This window comes from Vipera ursinii, assembly GCF_947247035.1.
Source record: "Vipera ursinii genome assembly, chromosome: 1".
NCBI lineage: Eukaryota > Metazoa > Chordata > Lepidosauria > Squamata > Viperidae > Vipera > Vipera ursinii.
Window position 1 is genome coordinate 48,035,892 of NC_139512.1, and position 27,528 is coordinate 48,063,419.

At 36.4% G+C, this 27,528-nt stretch overlaps 1 protein-coding gene across 4 annotated transcripts in view; it reads right to left on the bottom strand.

Moving 5' to 3' along the window:
* Window positions 1-3,966: 3,966 nt before the first annotated feature.
* NRXN3 (neurexin 3) overlaps window positions 3,967-27,528 on the bottom strand; it is a gene marked incomplete at its 5' end in the record, with an annotated part of 1,287,103 nt that continues 1,263,541 nt past the window's right edge. For 3 of the 4 annotated variants that reach the window (XM_083375237.1, XM_083375239.1, XM_083375240.1), the window contains one exon: window positions 3,967-4,272. In XM_083375237.1, the coding sequence (XP_083231363.1) occupies window positions 3,971-4,272 (302 nt within the window). In that variant the 3' untranslated portion in view covers window positions 3,967-3,970. Of the gene's footprint in view, window positions 4,897-27,528 lie in introns of all 4 variants that reach the window. The other variant, XM_083375238.1, reaches the window with a different exon arrangement.

A 27,528-nucleotide genomic window follows, 5' to 3' on the forward strand; every position in this document is an offset into this window, starting at 1 on the left:
AAAGGGTTTACGGTGATATGGCTTTTATCAATTTAGGCTGGTAATCCACATTCCTCCTTTCTGGATATTGGCTGCAGCACTTCCTGATCTTTTGATGGCCATTTGGGTCATTCCTAGAATGGCCCAAAATAGAATTGACAACAACTGGTATAGAATGATGATTGTGGCAATCTTATCACTGATGACTGTTGGCTTGGGCTTATCTGCATTGATTTGAAGGACTATAAAGCAAGTAACAGATTGGGACCATGGCACCATCCTTCTGTATGCACTGTTTATGTGCCCCAAAATCATTTTGAGAATCTTCACATGTACTGAAAATTTTCTTTAATTGTATGACTTTTCAATTTGCCTTCAATACTAAGTTGAGACTTCATTGTCCTTTACGGTTAAACAGCTTAAACAGCTTCTTTTTTGGATATATGGATGGATGCATTGCATCAGGTATTATATCATGTATTCTTATATTTTATCAATCTTTTCTTTAAACTCTGAGAGTGAGATGGGGGCGGTACCTAAATTTGATAAATCAGTTTGAAAAAATACTACTTTTTATTGTGCTTTTTTTTCACTGTCTCTTCGGGTTTTATATCGAAGTTTAAAATGCTTACATATTTTTATTCTGTGAATTTTTTTAATGATGTTTAGAAAACGGATTGATAAATTTGCAAATCCAAATAATCAATAAATGACCAAATTAACAAAGGCCTCCTGGTTTTTATTATATAGTAGTAAACTAGTATCTGAGAACCAGGTATTGTTCATAAGCCCAAGAATATGAGCAAAAGTGTGATGCATTGGTTTAGAGTAGCGGTCCCCAACGTTTGTAGCTTGGCAGCCCGGGGAGGGGGGGAGAGGGGGACCAGCTGAGTGCACACAGGCGTGCTCACACAGCTTAACTTGCACAAGCAGCAGGCTGGCAGGCACACACTTGCATGTCCAGCTTAACTTGCCCATGTGCACATCGGTCCAATGCTCATGGGGCCCGGTAATGGGCCGTGGCATGGGGGTTAAGGACCCCTGGTTTAGACCGTAGAGTTTAGAAATGGGAATAAAGATTGAAGTTCATTAAACCAGGAAACTCACCAACTATTTTATTCCAAGGTTTGTTGTGAGGTTAAAAATGTGACAATCCTGCATCTTTTTTTCCCTAAGCTTTCTTGCAGAACAAACTTGTTAAATTAGCCGAACTGTTCTTATATCCAAATCTCTTAAGAAAAAGGAAAATCCCTTATCTCTTTGGACAGAAAGTCACAGCAACAAGAGGGCTTTGGGAAGAACATTTTATTGCTAAGCATATTCTTGAACAAAAAGGCAATTATGAAAAGAAAAGAACTGGGGGAAAAGGAAAGAATGGAGAGAAGAAAGGAAACAAAAGTGAGAGATAACGGCACAATAACGTTTAACAAAAATCTTCACAGTTCTGTTCAGAAAATAATAGTGAAATGGGAGAAGCTTCCAGACAGAAATGCATGTGTTCCCCAAAATCTGTCCCAAACAAACAGATAGAAGAAAAGAAAAGTGGGTTTTCCTAAAGAAAAAGAAAAAAGCAGAAAATCATTTCACAAGACTCCAAGAACAGCAGCAATCTTTTACAGACATCAAGATATAATCAACTCCATATATGTTTGGCCAGTGAGGCTGTTGAAAATCATTCTTTCATATCTTTTAAAAACCAATCTTTCTTTCTTTCTTTCTTTCTTTCTTTCTTTCTTTCTTTCTTTCTTTCTTTCTTTCTTTCTTTCTTTCTTTCTCTTTCTCTCTCTCTTTCTCTGTTGTAGTGTAAAAAAATTAAAAAATAAACCAAAGAAAACAAAAGAAACCTCACACACACCAAAAAGATTTGTTAGCCAGGTAAGCCTCTTCTCAAAGCATATGAGAAGGCTGCCTTCTTTTTATTGTTCCCATGTGCGCGTGTGCATTAGATAACACGTCTTCAAAGATTCATGCGACTTATAAACACCAGCAAGAGTAGATTTCTAAACCTAAACAGCTGATTAGATTTCATCTGTACACAGGAAAATTGTACATTTTTTTAATTTGCCAGAATCCTCTAAATTATGTGTTTTTCCTGTTTCTATCAATCTCGCTGTCTTTCTTGTTTGCTTTTATTTATGACTGTTATTTTTTGCACATGATATTTGTGGCCAGAAAACACAAGTTGATTATTTTTACTGTACAGTAAGTTGCTCTTTTAAAAAAATGGAAGAAATAAAAAAAGAAACAATCCAAAAAAATTAAATACACTGAATATAATCAACAACTCAATGAAATCTCAGAGCATTTTATGTACATTAGGGTACCCATCTAGAAATTACAACCAGCCAAAAAAATTTGTAGTAAAATATGTAAACAAAAAATTATTCTTGTCTGAAAATTGTTGTTGTTGTTGTTTTGATACAGGTAAACTGTGACAAGTTTAAAATGCACACTCTGTTCACATTTTTAAAGTTTAGATTTTTGCTGTTTTGTAAAAACATTTTTGCTTTACAACAGTCTCATTTCATATTAAGATTTTAACAGCATTTCTGTTCCAGTCATCCCATCAAACATACCATGATAAATATATCTGTGTCTGTATATATATATATATATTTATATTTATTTATTTATATATATATTATACTATTAATAAGCTCCTTTATTTTTTCAGTATGTCACAAGGACTTTTTAAATTTATCTTCTTTCATATAAAAATCAAGGGATAGGGAGCATAGGGCAAATGGAAGGACAGCGAATCAGAAATGTCAATCTACAAAATTAAATTGTGACATATGAAACATACTATCATGTTGTTGTTTTTTAAAGCACAATCCCAATTTTGAATTCCTCCGTGACAATTTTTGGCTTGTGTGACATGTGGTTTTGTCACAAGACAAACTCCATAATCTTTCTAAAGACTTTATTCACTTGGTCACTCTCTTTGCATTCATACAGTGTCCTCAGACAAGGAACCATACAATGACTCCCTTATTTTTGCTTGGACTATTCAATTGAGAATAACTACTTTTGGTTTGGTTTTGATGTTTCCCCCCCCCCCCCATAGTTGAGCAAATGGTAGTCAGAGATAGCTGGGGGCTTCTAGTCAAAGAAGAAACTGTTATCCTCTTATGACTTTGTTTACATATAACTAGAGCCAGCATCTGGGATTGTCCAATTTTCCATGACCATCATTTTCAGCATGATCACCATCACTGCCTCTTCCTTATCTTTCTTTTTAATGTTAACAACTTACTGCAGACAACAGATTCAAGAGACAACACAACCTGATATGTAGAGCAAACACTGTGGATAGAACTTGAGTTCATATATGGCAACAGTCTTTATTTATTGTATTTCCCCCCAAGATTTCTTCTTGACTTATATCCTGGCTCATTCTCTCAAAACCTCTCACAGAAAATGAAAAAAACTCAGACAAAAAAAAACCCCAAACCATTTTTATTATTAATATTACTATTTCTTTCCCCCCTCACATCTTGAAAAATGATACTCAGGCTGGACATGGCCAGATCAGTTGTTCTGTTTTGTTTCTAACATTTCCACTTTTTTTCTTTTTGTTTGTTATTTTTTAAAATAATAAACTGAAAAAAATAGCGTACAGTCAAAGATTGTGAACATCATTAAAGACTCACTTGGAGATACGAAACAAGTAAGCCATGAAGTCTTCTGCCCTTGCAGAACAGTTCAGCTGAGGAGGAACTCGGAAGGCTTTTAAGTCTGCCAACATGGATATGCTGGGGAGGCCTTCTTCTGAACACTATATGTGCTTTATAATACAGGAGGGCAGAGTTTGGGGACTCCAAGCAGTGATTTGAAAACTTAGCAGTCAACGACTGAAATGTTTATGCTCAACATTGGTCTCAAACCGCAGACGGTTTCTCCCAATCTCGTTGGCTGCAACAGTTTTGGTTCAGTTATAGCTCATTCAATATTTATATATTTATATATAAATATTTTTTGTTTTGTTTTTTTACACATAATATTCTTTGTCCTTGTTTTTCTGTTTCTTGTGGCCGCTCTTTGAACTCTGCTGCTTCTCCTTCATGAGCGTGCCATTGCTCTGGGCTGAGTTGCTGATGTAGTTACGCGTCTCATCCACCTGATAGGACCCTTCGTCCCTGTTCCTGTACTTGTACATGGCATATAGGAGGATCAGGATGCAGAGGGCAGCAGCAGCTACAATGCCGACGACCATTCCCGTTGTGCTGCTCGACTCACGGACCACCTCTGAGGCCCCCGGAACCCGTCTGATTCCTGGCTCCGTGGGGTTTGCTGTGGGCACATTACGGAACATGGGGGAAGTTATTAGCGGGCTCTTCAGTTTTGTGCTGTCTAGCTCATAGGCAGTGGGCAACGGAAGCAAGACTATATCAGGCTGGGGTTTGAGGTCACGGTTATTCATGTTGCCAGCTGGCAATTTGGGCACCATCCCAGTCGAGGACGAAGCTGTGGAGCGGATCAGCTCAGGGGACAAAGCTGTGATAGTAGTCCTACCAGTTTCGGAGACTTTGTTAGGTCTAAAGTCCTTGGCTTCCCACTTGGGTGCGTGTGCTTTGTAGCCACCTTCGAAGATTGAAGTGGAAAGACTTTTATCTGTTACCAAGGAGAAGGTGGTGTAAAAATCTTCATCATCAGTAGGGGGTAGGTTAGAGTCAAAGGTTTCCCCTGAGCCATACCCAGATATCACCAAGCCATCATCATCACAACCATCGCTGCCTTGGTCCGACAAGCAAGGTAACCCCGCCTCAGAGGTCATGGACAGGGAATCTTTGGTGGTCTCAATAATGGTGAGGAGGGGACGGAAGGTAGTGGGGAGTGTAATGAAAGGTGCACGAGTAGTAATAGGAGGGATATCTAAAGGGTCTTCTACAAGAAGAGGGATAACTAATTCACCTCCTGGACAGAAGAAAAGAAAAAAGGAAAAGGTTAGTTCATCTTGAATGCAATGCGAGATGTGATATTCAGCTCATCTGTCTCAAAGGCTGAGTGTATAAACTTGCACATGTATGTGGACAGCTGCATGAAACTAGCAGTTTTTAAGCTGTTAACTCTATCAACAGGACTCTAAATCAGTGGTCCCCAACCTTACTGGCACTACAGGGACCAGTTTCATGGAAGACAATTTTTCCATGGACTGGAGGGGGGATGGTTTTCCACGTAACCTACATCCTGTGCATGTGCAGATAAAACTTTGCTCACTCGACTGTTGCTTGCACAGCCCGATTCTTATCAGGCCACGGACCAGTACGAGTCCATGGACCAGGGTTGGGGACCCCTGCTCTACAACTTTGTAACCCTACACCTCCCCCCCACATATTTGTGTGCAGAATCCCTCCTCTTTGAACTTTTCAAATACAGGATATATATATAATTTGGTTATTGAAGATACTCTCAGAGTGACTTGCCGAATTCTAATATCATACATTTCTTCTGTTCACTGTAATATTTGAAGAATTTTCAGTAACTGCATATTTCATTATAATAGCTAGTTTGTTAGAAATATGTTCACTCTTTTGTTTTAATTCATAACATATGAAATATTTTAAAAGTAAAATCTCCCTCCACTCACGCTAACCTCTTGGAGACTTCATTTCTATGCAATTTACTATCAGCATTACAGAAGAAGCTTGTTATTGGCCTATTTGGCATACCTGTTGATTTTTTTTGTCTAGCCAACAGCCTTTGGAATCCCAAAAGATCCCAGTCCAAATATTAACTGAGCCTTGTTAAATTCCAAGTTAATTTAAGGTTATCTATATTAGCAACTTGGGCCATTTAAAGGCTATCCACTTTTAAAAATTCAGAATCAATCAAGTGAAGGAAGCAAACAAAAATATATCAATCAGATGCATTTTAAGATTGGTGTTTAATTCAAATAGGATCCAAAAAGATCTTGACAAACTTGAACAATGGGTCCTATCCAACAAAATGAATTTTAATGTGGAGAAAAGCAAAGTTTTACATTTAGGCAGGAAAAAATCAAAAGTATAAATACAAATTAGGTGAAACCTGGCTCAGAAACAGAAACTGAGAGAGACCTTGGAGTCCTACTGGACGATCACTTGACTATGAGCCAGCAGTGTGCAGCAGCCGCCAAAAAAGCTAATACAATCCTGGGTTGTATAAACAGAGGCACAGAATCAAGATCACACGAAGTATTAGTAACGGTTTATAAAACCCTAGTAAGACCACACCTGAAATACTGCAAGCAATTTTGGTCACCATGCTACAAAAAGGATGTTGAGACTTTGGAAAAAGTTCAGAGAAGAACAACTAAAATGATCCAAGACCTGGAGGCTAAAACATATGAAGAATGGCTGCAGGACATGGGTTTGGCTACTCTAAAGAAAAGAAGAAACAGGAGTGACATGATTGCAGTATTCCAGTATTTGAGGGGATGCCACAAAGAAGAGGGTATCAATCTATTCTCCAAAGCACCAGCAGGCAGGACAAGAAACAATGCTTGGAAACTGATCAAAGAGAGCAGCAACTTAGAATTAAGGAGAAACTTCCTGACAGTGAGGATACTTAACCAGTGGAACAACTTGCCTTCAGAAATTGTGGGCGCTCCATCATTGGAGGTTTTTAAGAAGAGACTAGACAGTCACTTGTCTGAAATGGTATAGGATCTCCTGCTTGAACAAGGGGCTGGACTAGAAGATCTCCGAGGTCCCTTCCAGCTCTATTCTATTCTTTATTCTCTATTCTCAAATAACTGCAATGAGCCAAATAAAATGTCCATTCAGATCTCCTAAGACCATGGAAGGCTGCATCCATTTAAAAATGCTCTATTTAGCCAAATGGAAATTCTTCTACCATCACTGTTTCTGCTTTCACAATCAGGGCTGCCTAGAATTTATTGGATATGTTGTATATTTGTTGGATATTCTTATTGAAGAAGAGAATATGTGTACTACCAGGAAATTGTAAGAAGAAGAGTAAAGGAGCAGGACTGATACTTAAGAGTGACAGAAAAATAAGCAACAATACTATATACTTCAAACTAATTTAAATCTCCAGGATGAACTGCAACCTAAGGAATTAAAGGAACTCAATTGTCTGACCATACTTTTGTGAAATAGCCTGAGAAATCCTGGAAAATGGATTTAAGAAAGATGGGCCAAAAAAGAGAGGAAAAAAGAGCTTCCAGGGAATAATAAAAAGGGATTGATCTGAAAGAACCTTATATTGTGATTACCTGATGCATTATGTCTTGATTTGCGCAAAAACTTTGACCAAGCAACAGGATCTTAATTTGAAATACTTGTAACCAATACAAATTGGAACCCCAACCTAGTATCATCAGTAAAATTCAACTGAAACAAATGTATGTTAAGTTATTCTCAATTAACTTGCTCCACTGATTGAAAGCCACTATGTTCTTAGTAACCTTAATTGGTTGGGTGTACAGTAATGACATGATTTACATAACATTGTTCTTTGGGAGGGAAGGAGATATACCCAGTATGTCATTCAGTACATAACTGAGCCCTCCAAGTTCAAAATATTTAAGTCCAACTAGAAATAATCTATAAAGCAAATGCTATTGTTTCCAGAAGAGAAAGCATATTTTCTTGCTGAAAATGCAGTAATCATATGCAAAGAAGCTATTTTGGAACTGCTGGAAAAGCTTAGTTCTTGTTTAAATCTTCCTGTACCAAGCAATTATTTTATTTAATTGCTGCTATTGTTTCAACATATTATTATCTCTTTTTGATTTTTATTGCTGCACAGATATTTAGTCTATTGTTAAGAACTGACAAACTTTCTCAGTTTGCCAAAAAGTAGTTTTCTTTCATTTGAGATTCACTGCTGATGAATTCATAAATCTGTTCATGTAGTTTTCTCATATTCTATAGCACTTCAAGGAGGCTTGCTATTGTTTCCTGAAATGTTTTTCATTTTTTCAGTCTAGTCTACAGCCCTGGGAGTTTCCCATCCTATGCACTAAACTGTGTCTGCTTAGCTTCCAGAGCTAGAAAAAGTCAACTTGGTACCCTCACTTGTTAAGATCCTTAGATATATATACAGGCTTTTTTTGGAAGGTTAACATGGAATCAAGCAATATTTTGACTCCTGAAAGTTTCCAAGCATTATTCAAGGTCTGTTGAAAATACAATTTAGCTAGCATTATATAATGGCATTTATCTCTCCATAATTATACCATCTGTGACTTAGATTGAAGTTTTAAGATTGTGAGTTCTTAATTGTCTGTCTAAAGCATCTGAAGTGCCTTTGTTAAGAAACTTTCTGATTTTTATAAAGGATTTAGTGCACAGATGGTGATGCACTAAATCTACCCAAGGCTGGTGGGAAAGACAACTCTTCTTTTTCAGACTGAGTAGAGTCTGGAAATCTTGGCTATTTTGCATTAAGATGCATGGATATTTCTCTTCCTAATCACAGGGTTACTCAAGATTCTGATCTAAAAATCAGAATTTCCATTTTAACAGTTACTTTCATTTCAGTTTACTATATTATTAATAGCTTATTTTTCTTTTATGTTGACATTAATGCTTATAGTCAGAGAACTAGCTTGATAGGCTAAAGAGAGGTCAGTTTTATAATAATTCAATTTGGAGTAGTGGTGGGGGGAGTGTTGGAGTTGCACTAACCTATAGAAATAATTTCTAAAAGTAATTTTACAAAGTTTTTGGTAACCTCATAGCAGCAAAGGCAGGGGCCATAAAAGAGATTTTCATGATGGGTGGGAAACTGTAATGGGCTACAATAACTTTGGCCTGAAATAGGAAATCTGACTCCAAGGAGGGATGGGAGTAAAGAAAGAATCTCAAAAGAGATACTCCCTAGTTTGTAGAAGTAATGGAAGGGAGTGGGGAAATGCTTTCAGACTTGCATAAACTGTACTAACAATTTTGGCTTCCTGCTGGACTACCTCAAAGGACTGAGAGGAACTCAGGACAATGAAACCAAGAGCAAAATAGAGAAAGCACACTGCCAGGGCATGTTGGCACTGTGATATAAGTGGCGACAAGCCCTCTATCTGCATCAGTCCTAAATTTAGTTTGTTTAAACTTATAGGCATTGTTCTACCTAGACAAAGCTCAACCTAATAAATTGGCCTCCTCCTTTTCTCTAGATAGTTTTTGCTTCCAGCAGAAGGCCACACACATTTATTGAAGTAGTTTGTGCTGACAATAAAGTGTGGTGGGATGAAAGAGAATGTAGCACTTATAATGGCTTCTGTTGCATTCATGATGCCAAATCACCTTCTGTTTGTCCAGATAAAAATAAAACAGATACAATGAAGAAGCCATTCTGAGAGGATTGAGGTGTGTCTGGTGACAAATGGTATCTTTAGAAACACAAACATCCAAGAGCTCCTGTGAAAATTGCTTCCCTTTTTCTTCTTGAAATCAACACTCCATATTTCTTAAAGTTAGTATTTTAAAATCTGGGGCATTTGCTTGATAGAGTTGGGCTTTCCTTTAAATTAGCAATATCACTGGGGAAATAAAAAGTCTATTTTTGCTTTGAAGGCTACCCTCTATTTTGTTTTATGGGTATATTTATAGATATATAATTCATGCTTCTTGAGCTGATCTCCAGTAAGGGCCTTTTTGACACTGGAAAAGATGGAGTGTTGAAAATTTAATGAGAGCCTTTCTGAACTGAATAGAGTTTGTGGGCAGATCAGGAATGCATAGAGCACCAAATGACAGGCAATAGATTGAGAGGAGAAAACAATGGAGGGATAATTAGAGAATCTTCTTATTTTTCACTTTTCTGAGAAAGACAGTCTTATGATTCGTCAGGAGGAAGAGACAGTGACAACTGTAACAATAAGGTCTCCTGTAAAGCATGGTGATAAATATATACAGGGACACAAAACATTCCTTCTGTTTTTCCAGATGAAGTAGAAAAAATTTAAATGTCAGCTGAAGTGAATTGCACAAATTTACTTCTTTTCACTACAGTTCAAATAAACTTTTAGGAGAAAAAGATTCTGCTTTGGGGAAAAAAATGCTAGAAACATTAATTTCCCTTTTAAAAGAGAAAAACATGAAAGTTTATACTTGCATTCCTTTCTTTCAACCTCCTTTCAGGAAAAAAAGAAAATGTATAGGGCATTTTTAAAGTCCTCCAAGAGGTTTTTTTGTCAGCTCTTTATGTGCTAAGAGGATAAAATATTCAAAGCCACAATGCCACCTTTTGCTTCTGGAAACCTGATGCTGATAAGAACCTGCATTAGCAGTTAAGTATTTTTAATATTCCCTTATCTCTTTCCAAGCTTAATTAATTAAAGCTGACAACTTATCCCACAAGGAATGGGCTTTTCTCTTCCATTGTGGAAAGCCTCACCTGACAGCCTGACAGCAAAAGAAATCCACTGATGATTCTCTCACGAAGAAAGCTACCACCATATAAGCTCTATGCAAAAGCTTTTGCAAAGATTGCAAAAGTGTTGAATCTCGTTTAGAAAGAGGCCACTCTAAAAAGCAGCAAAAAGAATGAAACTGGAAGCAAAAGAACTTTGTAGTTCGGTTGACTTTATATGCCCTTGTCTGGACTTTTAAACAAATATATATTTCTGGACCATTACTAAGGGATTTTGTTTAGGATATGCCAATCTGTCCTATTTCCATGGAGCTTTCAATTTTCCTGTTATTTGGTCTCATACGCCCTTCCTTGCAAGAACTCTAATATAAAGTTGATGTGCATCTAAATGCAGAATGAAATTGTAAATGTCCTCATTTTGTTCTTAGTGCAGATACATTAAAATATGCAACTCTGAGAGAAGGTAACTCAGATCTAATCAGATAATGTTTGATTTGTCAGAACAGCAAAACTGGATCCCGACTGGAACAATAATTTAGCATGAACAACTAAGATTGTTCAACTCTTTACATTTCTTTACTCAAGAAGGCATTTTTAAAATTTATTTGTTTATTTATTTATTTATTTATTACAAAAATTATTGGCCACCCATCTTACCACGAGGTAACTCTGGGAGGCTTACAATTATAAAATATAAAAATTATATACACTAAAATATCAATGTTAACATAAGGCCAAATGCTACAGTTCAATTAAAAATGAGGTGAGTGGAAGCATCAGATTCAAGATAGTTTGGGTTCTTTAACAGTAAGAGCTACCTTTATGGATAGTCAGCTGATCCTAATACAGCCCAAGAAATAGAATATGAGGTGAAGGATGATGAGAAAGACATTGCAATGGACGTGGGCCCTACTGAAAGTCACCTGTTCCTAGTTCTTAGATGCTGTCTCATGGCTACTATTACTGGAGCATTGTTCACAGAGCATTCAAGACAGCAAATTTTAAATGCTACTTAGTTGATTCTGCCTGCTTTTTGGTGGTCAGTTTGGAAAAGCAAGATCTTCCTTAGTATCCTACCAACACAACTGTGCAGACTTCTGTAATAGAGAGATTATACCGTACAGGCCTAGAGGCTAAACTGAAAAGGTAGCCTTTGATCTGTTTCTTTTTCTTAGATGTCATCATTTTATTTCTTCTTTCCTTCCATTCTTTTTAAAAGGACTTTATGTACAGTAGTTGCAGTTTAGCGAGCCAGGTGAATTCCATTTTCCAAGTAATTATCATTTATTCTTGAGCTAGAGTTCCTTATTGTATTTGTCTGCATGCTATTCTTCGGATCATTTAAAAATCTCTTTCATTTTCACAAAAGTAACTTATACTTTTTTTTTCCTTTTCAGACATCTAAGCAGAAAAGTAGAATGTTTATAGCATAGGAAACTGGACCAAAAGTGCATCTGAGAGTACCTTCTTGACCAAAAAAAACAAAACAAAAGAAAAGGAATGTGATAGCTATACTTTTCAAAAAAGCACATGTTTTTGGGAGCCAATATAAGTAATCTCCTTTCTTCTTTTTTTGAATATCTATCCCAACATATAAAAGAAATAAGAGATAATAGAAAAGAAGAATAATGCTAGGGTAGGAAAATATAACTGATTGTGTTACCGTCCTACAAAAACACAAGCATATAATTATCAACAGTACACATTGAATGCAGATCATAAAAGCCAATGTTAAAACAAACATTTTGTAACAATTAAGTATAACTATGGAACCAGAACCAATTATATACTGAAAAATAATGGAAAAATAAAATACACACAAAAGTGGAAAAAAATTGGAATGAAAAGTGACAAGAACAAGTAAGTCACTGTATTTAAAAAAGGGGAGGGGGAAACCAAGAAAATTGAAAACGAAAATTGTTGAAGAAAAAGTAAAAAAAATGTGATTGGTAAAAAACAAAACTGAAAATACACATGGAATAGTTAAAAAAAAGCATCATACCACATTGATTTCATATTGTCAACTTACATCAACAAATTGCCCGCATGTTTTTTGGCATGAAAGAAAAATTTATAAAAGAAAGTTGTGTAAGAATGTTCTTGGATAAGCAGAATTGCCACATTCGAGAAACTTTTTTTTATTTTATTATTGTTTTTTTATTTTTTTTAAAAAACGTTTTTGTTCAAAATTATTATTTTCATTATTTTAAAGTATAATAATTATATACAACAAAGGATGATAAGGGAAGCAACAACACATACATCCACACCACGTAACATGAAAAGAAAAAAAATCCTGAACTATAAGAAATTGGAACATTTTTTTTCTTACTGTTTTTCTTGTTTATTTGGGTTTTTTATGTATTCTTGAAAATTGTCAGAATTTTCCCTTTTTTAAAAAAAATAGTTCTGTTATGATTGCGTTTTAAAAACCTATATTATGTTTCGTTACCAAATTAGTGTTTACTTTTACCTCAGTAGATTGAGGCATATTTTCCCAATTACTGCTCCCATGCATCCAACATCAATAGAACTTACTTAAAAGCAGTGCTCAGTGGATCACATCCTCAGTGGGAATTGAGATTGACTCATTTACCCTTTCTTTCTTTCTTTCTTTCTTTCTTTCTTTCTTTCTTTCTTTCTTTCTTTCTTTCTTTCTTTCTTTCTTTCTCTCTTTTCATTTTTTAAAAAGAAAAATCTTTTATTTTTCCCTATAATTTGGAGTGTGAGTGTTTTAAGGAATGGATGACTGCACATAAAATTTGAAACAATGCTAAAGAGAGGGAGGTGGGGAAGTGAGGGGGAGTTGTGGGAAGAAAAGATGCCTCAGGAGAATGAAGTAGGGGTATACAATCTATGAGTGTACTACACAGATGAAGATGATGGGGGTGAATGTGTAAGTCAGTTGCCATGTCCATGTAAGTGCAGAACGAAGTGATCTAGCAGCATTAGAGCTTCTGGCTGTAAGGAAGGGATGGGCAATATACAAAAACAAATGAGCATATTCATGCCCATCAACAAAAAGAAAGAACAGAACTCTAACATTGACAATCTCACAAACCCTAAGCTGCAACTTCTTCAACATGCAAAATTTACTAAGAAATATAATTATAATTAATAACTATAACAGTTTCATTAAAGTTCTCAAATTATAAGAACAATTCAAACACTTCCCTATTTAAAAAGCAGTAAAATATACAAATTAAATCTAATCATCAGATTGAAAAAGAAAATATAATTTATGCATAGGAAGGGGAGCCACTTCAACTGCAGCTCTGCTCATTCTTTGTCTCAAGAATGTTTTCCTCCAATCATTAATATCAACGTTTTCATTCAGTTTGAGGGATGGGAGTTCCCAGTATATTCAGACAAGCTAATTCAATATTATAGGGATTTTTGTCATTTTTATTTCTAATCTTATCCCAATCTCATATCTAATTGAAGCTAAAATTATACTTTAAAAAATTATTATTTTTTCTTCCTTTAAAGAGTTCTGCAGTTGAGGTAGTCCCTTATTTAAAGAGAAAGGCAGAAGAAAAAAAAAATTAGAAATCAATTCAATAATGTTTATGTTGTCAGATTGGAACAAACCAAATCTAAGATAGAAATCCAACATTTGAAAAGAAAAGACATCAAAATAGGCATACTTAAAAAAAGAGCAATTTATTCCCAGCAAGAAGAAAGACGAGAACAACTGCTTGGGTTTAAATATTTTCATTTGATTACTGGTTAAAAAAAAATCCACACACTTTCAAAGATGAATATACCAGATGCACACACCAAAAAGGAACAGACAAGGCAGTCTAGGGACACTTTTATCGTCTCAAATTCTTTCTCATTTTTAAAAATGTTTTTAAGTCCCTTTTTTCCATTAAAACATTTGGCAGGAAAGAGGCCACTAAAAACCATCCCTTTGTTTTACATTTGCTTTTTTTTTAGTTTTATTTTGAAAAAAAAACTTTTTGTCATTATTTTCAAAAAGCAAAATAAATTATTATTGGGGAGAACGTGCAGTCTGGATGTACGCCATAAACAGACATAGGAAAATATGTAAGAAACTAGCTAAAATTGACACATGGATTATTAAATAGCTTAATTTTATTGTAGGATGTTAATAATAATGCATGCTTAAAGTAAGTTGCATTTAGGGAAAGTAGAAGAAACAACAGCAAGCTAGGAGTAGATGAGGAGGAAAGGAAAAGAAAGGTTAGCAAATGAGGCGAATTCAAGGTAGAGAGCATTTGCTTGCATGTCATTCCACAACTGTCCAATAGGGACAAAGCACATTCCAGAGGGCATTGCACAAGCTATGGGAAAGATACTAAGGGCAAAAAGGTAAGATGGACATTGGAGACAGCAGTAGAAAATCGGTTTGCAACTCTTTATAACACAACTCTTGGGCGTCAGAGCCGTATGACCCAAACTTACAGTCCTCATTGATTGATTGGTTGAATTTTGTCAAAAAACAAAATTCAATAAACAAGAACACTTTACTAGAAGGATAGTCTTTTGGAAGCCTTTCTCAAGATATCCAGAAGACATCTGGCTAAGGAAGATTATTCTTTAGGAATTATTGTTACCACTAGTGATAGTTATTACTATTTTTTTTTCATGGCAAGACACATACAGTTTAATACTTTGTAAATTTCCTGAGAAATTTCATAAGAGACAATTGTGATTGCTTTCATATAAGCATGCATAGACTTAGATCTTAGTTATGTAAGAAATCTCAAATGCAGCTGCAGCTTGTTAATCTATGTATGGTGGAGTATAAAATATTATCCACTAGGGCAGCTCAAAGTATTAAATCTCCCCAGAGTATAGGAAGTTTGCAAATTAGTCCCAATCAACAAATGCATAATTTGCGAGACAATAAAGAAATACAATTGTCAGTATGTGCAGATTCTGGTCACAAATTCAGGCAGTACAACAGGAGGACTGCAGGGTTGAGTCTTTTCAATATTATAAAGAGGTGCTGTTAATTAGCATCATCTTAATAAACCCTTAATCTTCGTAAATTTTAAAAGCCAATGGAGGGCGGTAGCCTTATGCATAGGAATATGCAACAAAGAATTTTAAAAGCTCAGTTTATTGGCCAGCTTTCAAAGCAAGGTCCAATGTACTTTCATACCCCACAGAAAAAAGCAAAGGCAATTGCCAAGGGGATAGACTTAAAAATCCAGGTACAGTAAATACCAGTGTAAGATGTCCCCTAACATATTCTTGGATATTTTACTGAAAAAAGTGTCCCAGTCTGGTTGAGAATGGGAAGGGTGGAATTGGATAGAAATTAGCACATCTCCAAGGAAGGGTAGAAGTGTTAGGCTATTTTGGCCATTAAGATGGCCACGCATGGCAGATTGACCTCTGCATCTACTGGAGGTGTGTTTTAGATCTTTATTTTCATACAGGGATTAAATTACAATCTGTAACAGTTCAACCAAGACAAGAAAACCTGGCTGGGTTAGCTTCATGGACTGTAGAGTCATTCAGTTAATGGGACTGAAGCAAGTTGAGTTGTGAAATGTAATTTGGCAAATACTTTTGGAATACAGGAAACTGGAGACTATTATTATTTTACACAATATAACATGACTCTTTGTCATCACACTGAAAGTGAAGTCCTTAGATGCTATTCCCTGCTAGGATTCTTAGTCTCTGGCCTAATTTGGTTTAAAGACATTTCACAAATGGGCAGTTATGCCTTAACCTGATTTCTAATAGATTTCTGTTTACAGCTTCTGCAGTGCAGTCAGTTAACCATGGATTTAGCTAAAGAATTCATGTTAAAGCATAGAATACTATTGTGTTCACTCCAATACTGATCATCCTGCAAATTCAATCCCAAACAAATCTTTAACCTTCCCCTTGCTTTAAATATTTTGGCTTTCAAACTTAAGACAATGCACCATAGCTTTAACATATCTGGATCAAGTCCTTGCTCTACTACCTCCAGTGAATGGCACAAATTAACAGACCATTGCTGGGTGAACAAATGTATTTTTAAAAAACTCATTAGGATTTTGTAAAACAAAGGTATATTTGATATTAGCTTTCTGTAAATTCATTTATTTAGAAAAGTATTTCTTTGAACATATGTTGAGAATGTATTTAAGAGTTTTTAAAAATCTGAAAAAAGCACAAAGGTTTGGCATAATGATTATCTCATATCCTCTTTAGGCATTTCACTTTTGTATTTTTGCACCTAAATTCTATTACTAGAATACTTTTTGTCCATCCCTCTAATTATACATCTGAAAGTGATGTCTGTAATAGAATTTTCTGAACCTGGGAGTAAAATTGGACTTTTCCAAATGATTGGAGATCAAAATAAATATTTTTGCAGTATTAAATAATTGATTAGCAACTTTCCCATTGTAAGGAAAAAAATAAATAAAAAATACAATATGTCTTAACATATTCCCTGGAAAATGACGGCCAAAATACACATATCTATTTTCCAAGATTATGTAACCCAACCCATTTCTCACTGCAAAAGTTTTCCAACTCTGAATCTGTGAGAACTGGCTTTCTAAATTATAAGGTTTTGAGATTTGCACAATATGCTTATCCTGCCACCAACCTTATAATTCTTAAGTGTGCTATAAGAATACAGCTTGTGAAAGTGTCTATATATATGTGTCTATAACAGAAAGAGAGGATCTGTGTGGTCTGATCTGACTTTCGGTCTTTTTATCACTTGGCTTCCTAACCGGTTTGTCCTTAAAAGATTCTCTGAGGATAAGTGCAAGCTCCCCTTGACAAATCAATCAATTTTAGAAGTATGTTGTGTAAAAAGTTAAATGTTTCTTTTCTCATTTTCCCATAACCTTTAATCTTAATTATTACCGGGTGTAAATAATCTATACAATGACTTTTGTGTCACTAATAACCATTACATTTTGAACTTCCTGGTTATTAACACACAAGTGTATAATAACTACCAAAAAGTAAAACTTCATAGTGAAGCATTTCTAATCAGATAGAATTTTAATTACCAGAAGCAGAAAACTCATCACTTCAATCTATTATAGTGTAAGAGATGGCATTTGGATCCCAAAAAGTTGTCTAATATGTATCCTAATTTACAGTCTAAATGCTGGAGATGCGGTAGTTTAGAAGCCACCTATTTTCATACGTGGTGGACTTGTAGAAATATAAAAGCTTTTTGGGTTAAAATTTGGTGGAACATTCAAAATATTTTTAAGAGAAAGATAAAGTTCTCTCCACAATTGTTTTTATTGGGTATTGTTGTAGATTGTGATGTTAAAGAAACCAATTTGATGTTGAATTTGATAACAGCAGCACGGTTACTGGTGGGACAATACTGGAAGAAGGATAGTTTGCCTACTATAGAAGAATGGGTGTTTAAAGTATCGAATCTTGCAGAAATGTCTAAGATTTCTGCTTATTTGAAGGATCATTCACAAGAAAGATATATTTCAGTTTGGAGGAGATGGATAGATTATATTCAGAATAAATATGGGACTAAAAAGTTCCATTTAGCTTATGAGTAGATTTTAGAGGGATATTGTTATTAATTGTAGTGTTAGTATTTATTATATTTTTGTTTAAGATATTATCATTATGTTCTTAATACCTTGTATGTTAAAGCACATTATGAATTTGGTTAATTTTATATTATGGATAATTTTAGTTAGAATATGATTATTATATCCATAACCCTGTATTCAGCTCTGGGAAGTGGAGGGGGAAGGGGGTGGTTTGTCGTGGGTGGGTTTTGGGGATATGTATTGTAAAATCTTTTTTTGTAAAACTCTTTAATAAAAAAAATCTATTATAGTGTAAGATGTTATATGACCAGATTTTAATAGAAAAGAATGTTAGATTCTCATAGGCACTATTTTTCTTTATCTATTTTTTTAAGAATTTTAACTTTATTTCATAGTTTAATTTGTTATACCTGTATCCTAATTCATTAATTTTATAATGAAATTGAAATAAATGTTGTTAAAAGAAACAGTGCATAATACATTGTAATATAGTCATGATTTTTTAAGATACTGTATGTTGGATTATTAACTTCTGTGAACTATAGTCTGAAACCTTTGGAGAATATCAGTTTTGGATATAGAACTCTTTGACATATTAAAAAGGCAATTGAGGAGGAAGGGTTGAATTGTGTAAAATCATCCATGGCATGGAGAAAGCATGCAGAATGTAAAGAAATCAGACACTAGGATCAGGAATCATCTAGTGAAACTGACTGGAAGATTTAGATCAACTTAAAAAATGATGTCTTCACATAATGCATAATTAAGATATGGCAATAGCTATTAATGTATAAGCTATTAGTAGAATTTCACATATATTCATAGAAGACAGCTCTGTCATGGTTATTTAGACTTAATGAGTGTGGAAGGCATTCTCCAAATATCAGTTTTAATGGAGCAACACTAAGATGGAGTGCCACTTTGCTTGGTCATTGTGGAAAACAAAGGGTTGGACAAAGATGGAGTTTGGCTTGAACAAGTAGGACTATTATTGTGTTCTTAGTAAAGGATCTATAGTACAGGATGTAACAAAAGCATTCCATACTGGTGGTTATCAACTCTAATTGTAAAATTTAATTTGAACTGGTCAGAATCTTTGGAAAACTCTTTGGATGATGGAGCTTACATCTGAGGCTGCCTGATTTTTGATTTGGACCTAGAAGCAAGATTTGTGCCTCTTGTTAATGAGTATGGGGAACCTATAAATTTTAGGTTTTAGTTTCCTTTGAAGAGGATATAATGAATTTTTCAGATGTGGAAGATTGTTTTGTGGGATAAATCCTGCCCAGTCTCAGAGAAATAGCTGAAGAATCATTGGAATTAGTCTCTAAATTATTTTTTCCCCTTTCTTAAACAAAAAGGTTATCTATCTATAGATTGTTGGTTTTTGGTTTTTTTGGATTTTCAGTATTTGGAAGTATAAATACTCCACATGAGGAAATCAAGATAGTCCAGTTGTAGATTATAAAGTGTATGGAGTCTTTACAGATTGGAGGTGAAGAACAGTCTTCTTAGTCTTTTGTAATTTTAGGTACGCAATGTCCTTGAACTCTTCCTAGGAAGATCCTGATGGAACTTGCCAGCTATTAAAAAAAATGATAATACTATAAGAGAGTACATCACTCTGATCAGGTAAAAGGAAAATGAGATAAATAAATTAGTGTAACCTGAATATTGAGATAATAATAAGTTTATGCTGCACTTTGTGGTAAGAATCAGAATAAAAAAGTAATCTGATAACTACATTAAAACACTAACAAATTATTCCTCATTAACTCCTTTGTCCCTTGGAAACATGGTTCTAGAGTGCTAATTTAGGCAGCCCAAATTCAGTCACAGATATGTGATTTCAGATAGGGCTACAAGATCTGTCTATAAAAAACAGTTAAATGGTAGAAAATATGTTAACTCTTGTCTGACATATAGTGATCCTCCTGAAATTTGTAATCCAAACCTGATAGCCCTAAACTGAGGGAGATTCCTCTTCAAAAATCACTTAATGAATTATGTGTTTAATCCTAATTCAAACATCTCCAGAGTTTCCTTCTTTGTATCCCTAAAAATATGATAATGGGGCCTAATGTATAGTGTGAACCTATGGTTCTCCTGATTTCATCTGCAATGGGTGTCCCATACCTTAAAGAAAATAATTAGCCAGAATTAAAAGTCCTGATCTATCATGCATGTTATTCTAGATACAGGTCTTCTAGAGAGAAATATAATTTCTGACTGTGGGGTTTTGATTGGGTTTTAATGTTTTAACTTTTTAAATTTTGGGCTCTAAATTTAATTAATTGTTTTAATTAACTGTTTTAAACCTTCTAATTTTGATTTTAATTGCCCTGTAAACCGCCCTGAGTCCTACCGGAATAGGGCGGTATATAAATCAAAATAATAAATAAATAAATAAATGAATGTGGTGACATTGCATATCAACCTTTCATGCTCAAATTGCCTAGAGTAGCATATGTGCAACAAGGGGAGTAATATTTCTTTGCCTCATGATGGCAGTGGCAGTCCCTCAGTTACTAAGGTCTACAAAACTTTCAGTGGTAGACACAAGTAAAATGACACTAGAGAATCTGAAAAGTAACACATTACCTTATCCTAACCTTCTGTAGGGAGAGCTGGCTCTCAGTGCATGCAGATATGAATAAGCCACATTTGAAATAATTTCCTCTTAAATGGCTAGGCAAGAGAACTACAGCAACAGCCTTTGACAAAAGTTGAAGGGAAGGACTGCCTGTATTTGGGAAAACCCCAAATGTACTTTATATAATTCAGAGCATGTGGACTGGAGTAGGACATTTAATGAACTATAATAAGCTGTGGACACAATATCTACCGGTTAATCAAACCATGCTACAAGAATTTATTGTAAACTATCTAATGTCACTTAGGTGAGATGGTTATTGTAGAAATGTGATGAATCAATTAATGAATGAATAACTAAAGAAACAAACTAGCTAACCCAAGCTGCTGCATTTATTAGATCCATTAGCTTCTCTGTTTCAGCTGAAAGAGTTAAACTCGGCTACTTTTGTATGTGATTTCCTCCCCCCCCTTTTCTCATTCTCATCCTTTAGATTGCAAAAAGCAAATACATTTCTACAATCTCTAAGCCAAACAGGAAACAACACAATTTGACGATTACAGAATCAGTAAATGCCCAGTTTTCATTTCTTACCTTTCAAACCTTTCAAAAAACATATTTCACAGTTTCTTTGAAGACTGTTTTAATACTATGTATATGCGTCTCTCTCTCTCTCTCTCTCTCTCTCTCTCTCTCTCTGTGTTTGTGTGTGTGTGTGTGTGTGTTGGTATATGCACATGCATATACATAGTATTAAAACAGTCTTCAAATAAACTGTGATACACACACACACACACACACAAACAAACAAACACACACACATATATTCCTGCCTAAATTCTTCACTCTTTTAGTTCTACTATCTTCCAAAATCTTTTGCAAGATAGTCCATTTTCCTCCTTTGCAGACAGATAAGCATCAAAATTCATAAAACCTTTTAGCTTCAACACCTACTGTAGTTCACATCTTCTCCTGCAAGCTTGTAAACACACCTAACTGCACAAAATTGAGAAATTGGTTAGCTTGGTTTTCCTTTATTGTTTTATGTCCAGTGCATTTCAGGTGGAAACACTTGACGATGTTGTACAAATAAACGTATTCCCCCTTCACCAATACATGCGCGCACACAAACTTTATGTAACTTTTCAGAAGTTTGTGGGTTTTTTCTACAACTTTCTTCTAAAGCAGATTCAGATAATAAAAATATTAATGAAAAGTAAACATGTTTCCTACAATTTAGGTTCCTTTGAAACCATATGCAAGCAGAGGCAGATAAAAGATGAGGGTGCTGTTATGTTCTACATAGGTGAAACTTTTGGAGACACTTAAGAGATACTCTACTGAGCTGGGTCAATTCCATGTCAGTAACCTTGTGTTATATTTAAGAACTAAACAACTCATCTAAGGAGATTCTCAGCCATCCAGGCCATGATTGCCCTAAAGGTGCTTTTCAAAAGGCAACTGGACTTTCTTCGTTCTTCCTTGAAGAGGTTTCACTTCTCATCCAAGAATCTTCTTCAATTTTCACTGAATGGTGGGGAATGGAAGGATTTATACTCCTTGCAATCATCTGGTCATTAGCACTCTGAAGGTAAGTTGTTAGCTTTCTGAGAGTTGTCGAGGCCATTTGGGAGTTTATCTCTACCCACCAAGTCACCTGAATCAGAGTGCAAATGGGTGTGAAACCTTCTTGGAACTGCTGAAAGGACTGTGTTGTAGACAGGAGACAGTTGGTGTCAGAGGGTTCTTCAATTTTAACATATATGGCCTCTTTGATCCCTCTTTCAAATCAGTGGTCTGAAGGGGAGGGATAAGATACCATATATCTCCTGTCTATAACACAGTCCTTTCAGCAGTTCCACAAAGGTTCCACACCCATTTAAAAGTCCAGTTGCCTTTTGAAAAGCACCTTAGGGACAACTAAACAATTCATATAGATATTTATTAAACTGATCCATATTCACTTCAGTTCCTTAATGACAGATCAGTATTTTTTTACAAGGCTAAATACCATTAATATAACCCTTTTAGGCAAGGATGAAAAACATATGGCCCTCCAAAAGTTGCTTATTTTTCTGCCAGCCTTACCTAGAACTATACTATAATGTGTCTACAGACATTCTCAATCATCTATGTCATGATTGTCCCAAAGGTCTTTTCAAAAGCCAACTGGACTTTTCCCTTGAAAATGTTTCACTTTTCATCCAAAAATCTTCTTTAGAACTTTTGAAAAACACCTTTGAAGATAATTATGATGATGATGATGGAAGGGACCTTGGAGGTCATCTAATCCAACCCCCTGCTAGGCAGAAAACCCTATAGCATTTCAGAAAAATGGCTGTCCATTCTCTTCTTAAAAACTTCCAGTGTTGGAGCTTTCACAGCTTCTAGAGGCAGGTTGTTCCATAGATTAATTGTTCTAACTGTCAGGAAGTTTCTCCTTAGTTCTAAGTTGCTTCTGTCTTTGATTAGTTTCCATCCATTGCTTCTTGTTCTGCCTTTAGGTGCTTTGGAAAATAGCTTGACTCCCTCTTCTCTGTGGCAGCCCCTGAGATATTGGAACACTACTATCATGTCACCCCTTGTCCTTCTCTTCATTAGACTAGACATACCCAATTCCAGCAACCATTCCTTATATGTTTTAGCCTCCAGTCCCCTAATCATCTTTGTTGCTTTTCTCTGTACTCTTTCTAGAGCAGGGGTGTCAAACTCAATTTCATTGAGGGTGACAACAGCATTGCGGTTGCCCTTGGGGGCCCAGGTGGGTGTGGCCAGGGTGGGTGTGGCCTACTGGGTGGGTGTGGCTGAAGTGCACATGGCCTACTGGGTGGGCGTGGCCAGCTCTACATCATTCGTGTAAAGGGTGCCTATGGGGACCTGGGCAGGAGTGGGACAGATCTGAGGGTCTCTGGAAGAAAGAGATGGGACCAGGGAAGTGCCAAGGCATGGTCCCCTGGAGCAGCCTCACTGTTCCTCTCAGGCCATATGGGGAGGGGGCTGGACAGTGGCGTGGAGGTCAAATGCCCAGCCCAGCCCTCAAGCACCCGCGGCACCAAGCCCAGCCCCACTTCCCCAAGGGGGTGCCCAGCTGCATTTACCTCCTCCTCAAGGTTGCTGCTGCTGTGCTTGCTCTCCTTAGCCAGGTTGTTCATGATGGGTAGGAGGGCAAAATCAAGAGGGAGGCCCACTCCCTCTCCATGTGAGGAGGCCTAGCTTTGTATCCAAAGCTTCCTTAGCAATACAATGGGAGACCCCCTCAGGATAGGCCAGGAGGAGGGGGCAAGGGGATGCTGAAAGGGCAGCAGGGCAGGACTAAGGTAGGACTTCTCTCAGACCCTCCCTTTCCTTCCTTCCTTCCTTCCTTCCTTCCTTCCTTCCTTCCTTCCTTCCTTCCTTCCTTCCTTCCCTCCCTCCTTCCTAAGAACAGAGTGGTGGGAAAATATTTGAGATGAGGGAGGGAGAAAAACAGGCAAGAAACACAGCTGGGGAAGTGTCATCCTTTGTGAGGAATGAAGAAATGCACCATTGCCTGGAAGTGGCCAGCACATGGCCCTCGCCTACTTCACATATCCGGCTTGGTGGGCTCTGTGGGAGGAATTGCCATGAGCAGCGTGAGAGTCAATGTTACCTGTGTAATGCTGCCCGGCCTGCCCAGTTATGGCAGGCAGTGGGGCGTTCTCCTCACAGTGCTGAGAGGCTGAGCCAGGTGGCATGAATCTGAAGAGAAGCAAAACACTGCCCAGCCCCTAGCCTGCCCAAAGTAGGCAGGGCCATGTGCTGACCACTTCCAGGCAATGGTGCATTTCTTCATTTCTCACAAAGGGTGATACCTCCCTAGCGTGCGCCCATGGGGCAGGGCCAACGTGGCACGGGCCAGTCCCTCGATGTTTCCAGATGGAGCTAAGACTGAATGTATTTCAGCATAGATGACCACCACGAAATTGTACATTGGCTCCCAGCCAGCCTGGGCCAGGGCCAAGACTGCGGGGGCCATTCCCTTACTGTTTCCAGGATGGCTTCGCGGGCCACATGAAACCACTTCGTGGGCCGCATCCGGCCCCCGGGCCTTGTGTTTGACATGTCTGTTCTAGAGTCTCAACATCTTTTTTACATCACGATGACCAAAACTGGATGCACTATTCCAAATGTGGCCTTACCAAGGCATTGTAAAGTGGTATTAACACTTCACATGATCTTGATTCTATCCCTCTGTTAATGCAACCTAGCACTGTGTTGGCTTTTTTGGCAGCTGCAGCACACTGTTGGCTCATATTTAAGTGATTGTCCACTAGGACTCTGAGATCCCTCTCACAGTGACAACTGTTGAGCAAGCTATACCTGTGCATTTGGTTTTTCTTGCCCAAATGTATAACTGTACTTTTTCACAATGTGGTTAAAGAACTATGTTTTAAGAATAGTTATATGGATGAAGATTTCCCAGTGTCACTTTAAGAAATCATTGGGAGTTGCCCAGTTTTCATTTTACAGAATTATTTTAAGGGCCACCATAGAAACTAAGAAACATACCTGGAAAAATGACAAAAGTGTGCTAATTTTCATGCTGCCTAGTATTTCAGGCAAAATGAAAGGACTATTTAAAAAGAACAAATTTGGTTACAAACATAGACCTTTGTAGATATTTAATTTATCCATGGAGACTACTGAATGACCTTATATATTGAACATAAATGAAAACTTCAGTCTAGTAAAATTTGATCTTCCAAACCCTAACAGAAATATTAGCTGTAGATCATTTAAATCAGCCTTTTGAACTTGGTGTCCTCCCAATGTGCCAGACTTCCAGAACTCTAAGCGTGCAGCTATGGTGTGTGTGTGTGTGTGTGTGTGTGTGTGTGTGTGTGTGTGTGTGTTTGTGTGTGTGTGTAAAGCCATGACAATGATCACCATAGTGGTGATTTAGGCTGGACAAGACCTAAGATTTTAGACATGTAGCAATAGAATTTACTGATGTTCTCAAGGATTCAATAAAAACTGCAGATGTCACTTTTTTCCTGTCACACTATATATCTTCTAGTGACAGATGAGGCTAAAAAAATATAGTTGTAGTTATCATTGCAGAGCTATAATTTCCAGGACTTCATAAAGAGAGCTACTTTTCTTATAACTCCATGATATGAAAACCTTTGGTCTTACCCTAGAATGTTGCTTTATAGAGTTCCTCCGATCACTCTGTGTCTCTGTCTCTCTCTGTCTTTGTCTCTGTCTCTGTCTCTCTCTCTCTCATACACACACACACACACACACACCAGAGTGCTCCCATTTAGCATCTAAATGAAATATTTGGGTAATGTTATTTATCAATACTGGGTTAAGTATCATCCTTAATTTTGCATCTGTACCACAGGCTGACCAAGTGATGCCATCAATGATCTTTCCCAGTGCCTGGAGGCTTTGTTGTCTGGATAAGGAATAACTGATTTTGATTCAAGATTAGCAAAATCAAATCACGGAGAGTTTTAGGACTCCCTGAACTTTAGATCTCTAGATCTAAAATCTTGAGATCTGTCTTTAGCCCTGGATAGGATAGCATGCTTCCAGATAGGACAGATATAGAGTTCTATGTTTTTGGAGATGTGGCTTCTGCTTAAGAACTTGTGCATTAATTGCTGTTGTTCCTGGATTGGTAGGCCCTGCTCATGGTCATTCATGTGTTGACTATTTCAAACTTGGACTATTGCAATGTACTCTATTTGGAGCTGCCCTTGAAGCCAATTTAGAAAGTACAATTAATCCAGAATGCAGCAGTAAGGATTATGGGCATATACCTAATTAGGACTGCAATTTTTCAGCAGTCCATAATATGGATTTTAAAAAAGCCCTTCCTGAAAAGCAGCCTAATATTGAAGGGAATCATAGAAAATGTCTGTCTGTCTGTCTGTCTGTCTGTCTGTCTGTCTGTCTGTCTGTCTGTCTGTCTGTCTGTCTATCTATCTATCTATCTATCTATCTATCTATCTATCTATCTATCTATCTATCTATCTATCTATCTGCCACCCATCTCCCTCCAAAGTGGCTCTGAGAGTGTTATAAAATTCTACTATTCTTTTAATTTATAAGTGCTACAGCTTTGAAAAGGGTTTATACCAATGGGTTATATTGCTATGTTAGTAGACATTTGACAGTAGCTTTGAGGAAAGTTATTTGCCCTGTAAAGCTTCATTCCTAGATACTCATCTAAAAGTAGGATCCTGATCAAAGGAATTAATTTTTGAGAAGATATATAAAGGATCCCTTTGTATTTTTTTATTTGTTCCTGATCCGGTCTTCTTTATATGTAGGTCATTAGCTAGGAGGCTAAAAGAGATGCTTTTCCTATGTATGAATTAACTATAATCATACCTGTTAGCATTAATACTCCCATATTTTAACATAGTTAAAATTGTTAAGCATGTTTAAACTAACCTGAAACCACATAAGTACAGTAATAGTCCAAACTTTATCTTCTTTGTGGAAATAATATCATTAGGAAAATAGGCTGCATTTACTAGATTTATTGATGTTTATTCTCCTTTGTTTGTTTTGAATGCATACAGTTTTCTGAAGAATAGTTCAAATGGTTGAAGTCCATAGCAAATTTGGTATTAAGAGCCACCAGGATTCTCTAGGCTTCCTTTGTGCAAGTGAGAACTTTTTAACATTGCAAAAAATAGAAGCACCAGTGATCACTTTCATCTTTAAAGAAGATGGTTAAAAGAAATATCCTGAAGGCATAACATTAAGCACAGTTTGTTTTACCAGATGTTTCTAAAAATACTTGTCTTTCTGCTCTCTCTCTTTCTCTCTCTCTCTCTCTCTCTCTCTGTTTTTTTTTTGGGGGGGGGAAGCTATATTTTGGAGAGTATTTCATGTTGCAGGAAAAAAATAACCCAACAATACTTCTGACAGCTATGAAAAATAGCATCTGTTGGGAAGATCAAAAAAAACTTCTATAATGGGCAGTTTGTTTTGTACCTCCTGTTAAAAATAATGAAGGGAGGGAGGGAGGAAACAAGCAAGGAAGGAAGGTATATAGGACTCTCTAAACACTTTGCCAGAAATGCATTTTTTCCAGTAATCAAGAAATAAAAACAAAATTAAACAAAAAAACAAATACTGTATATT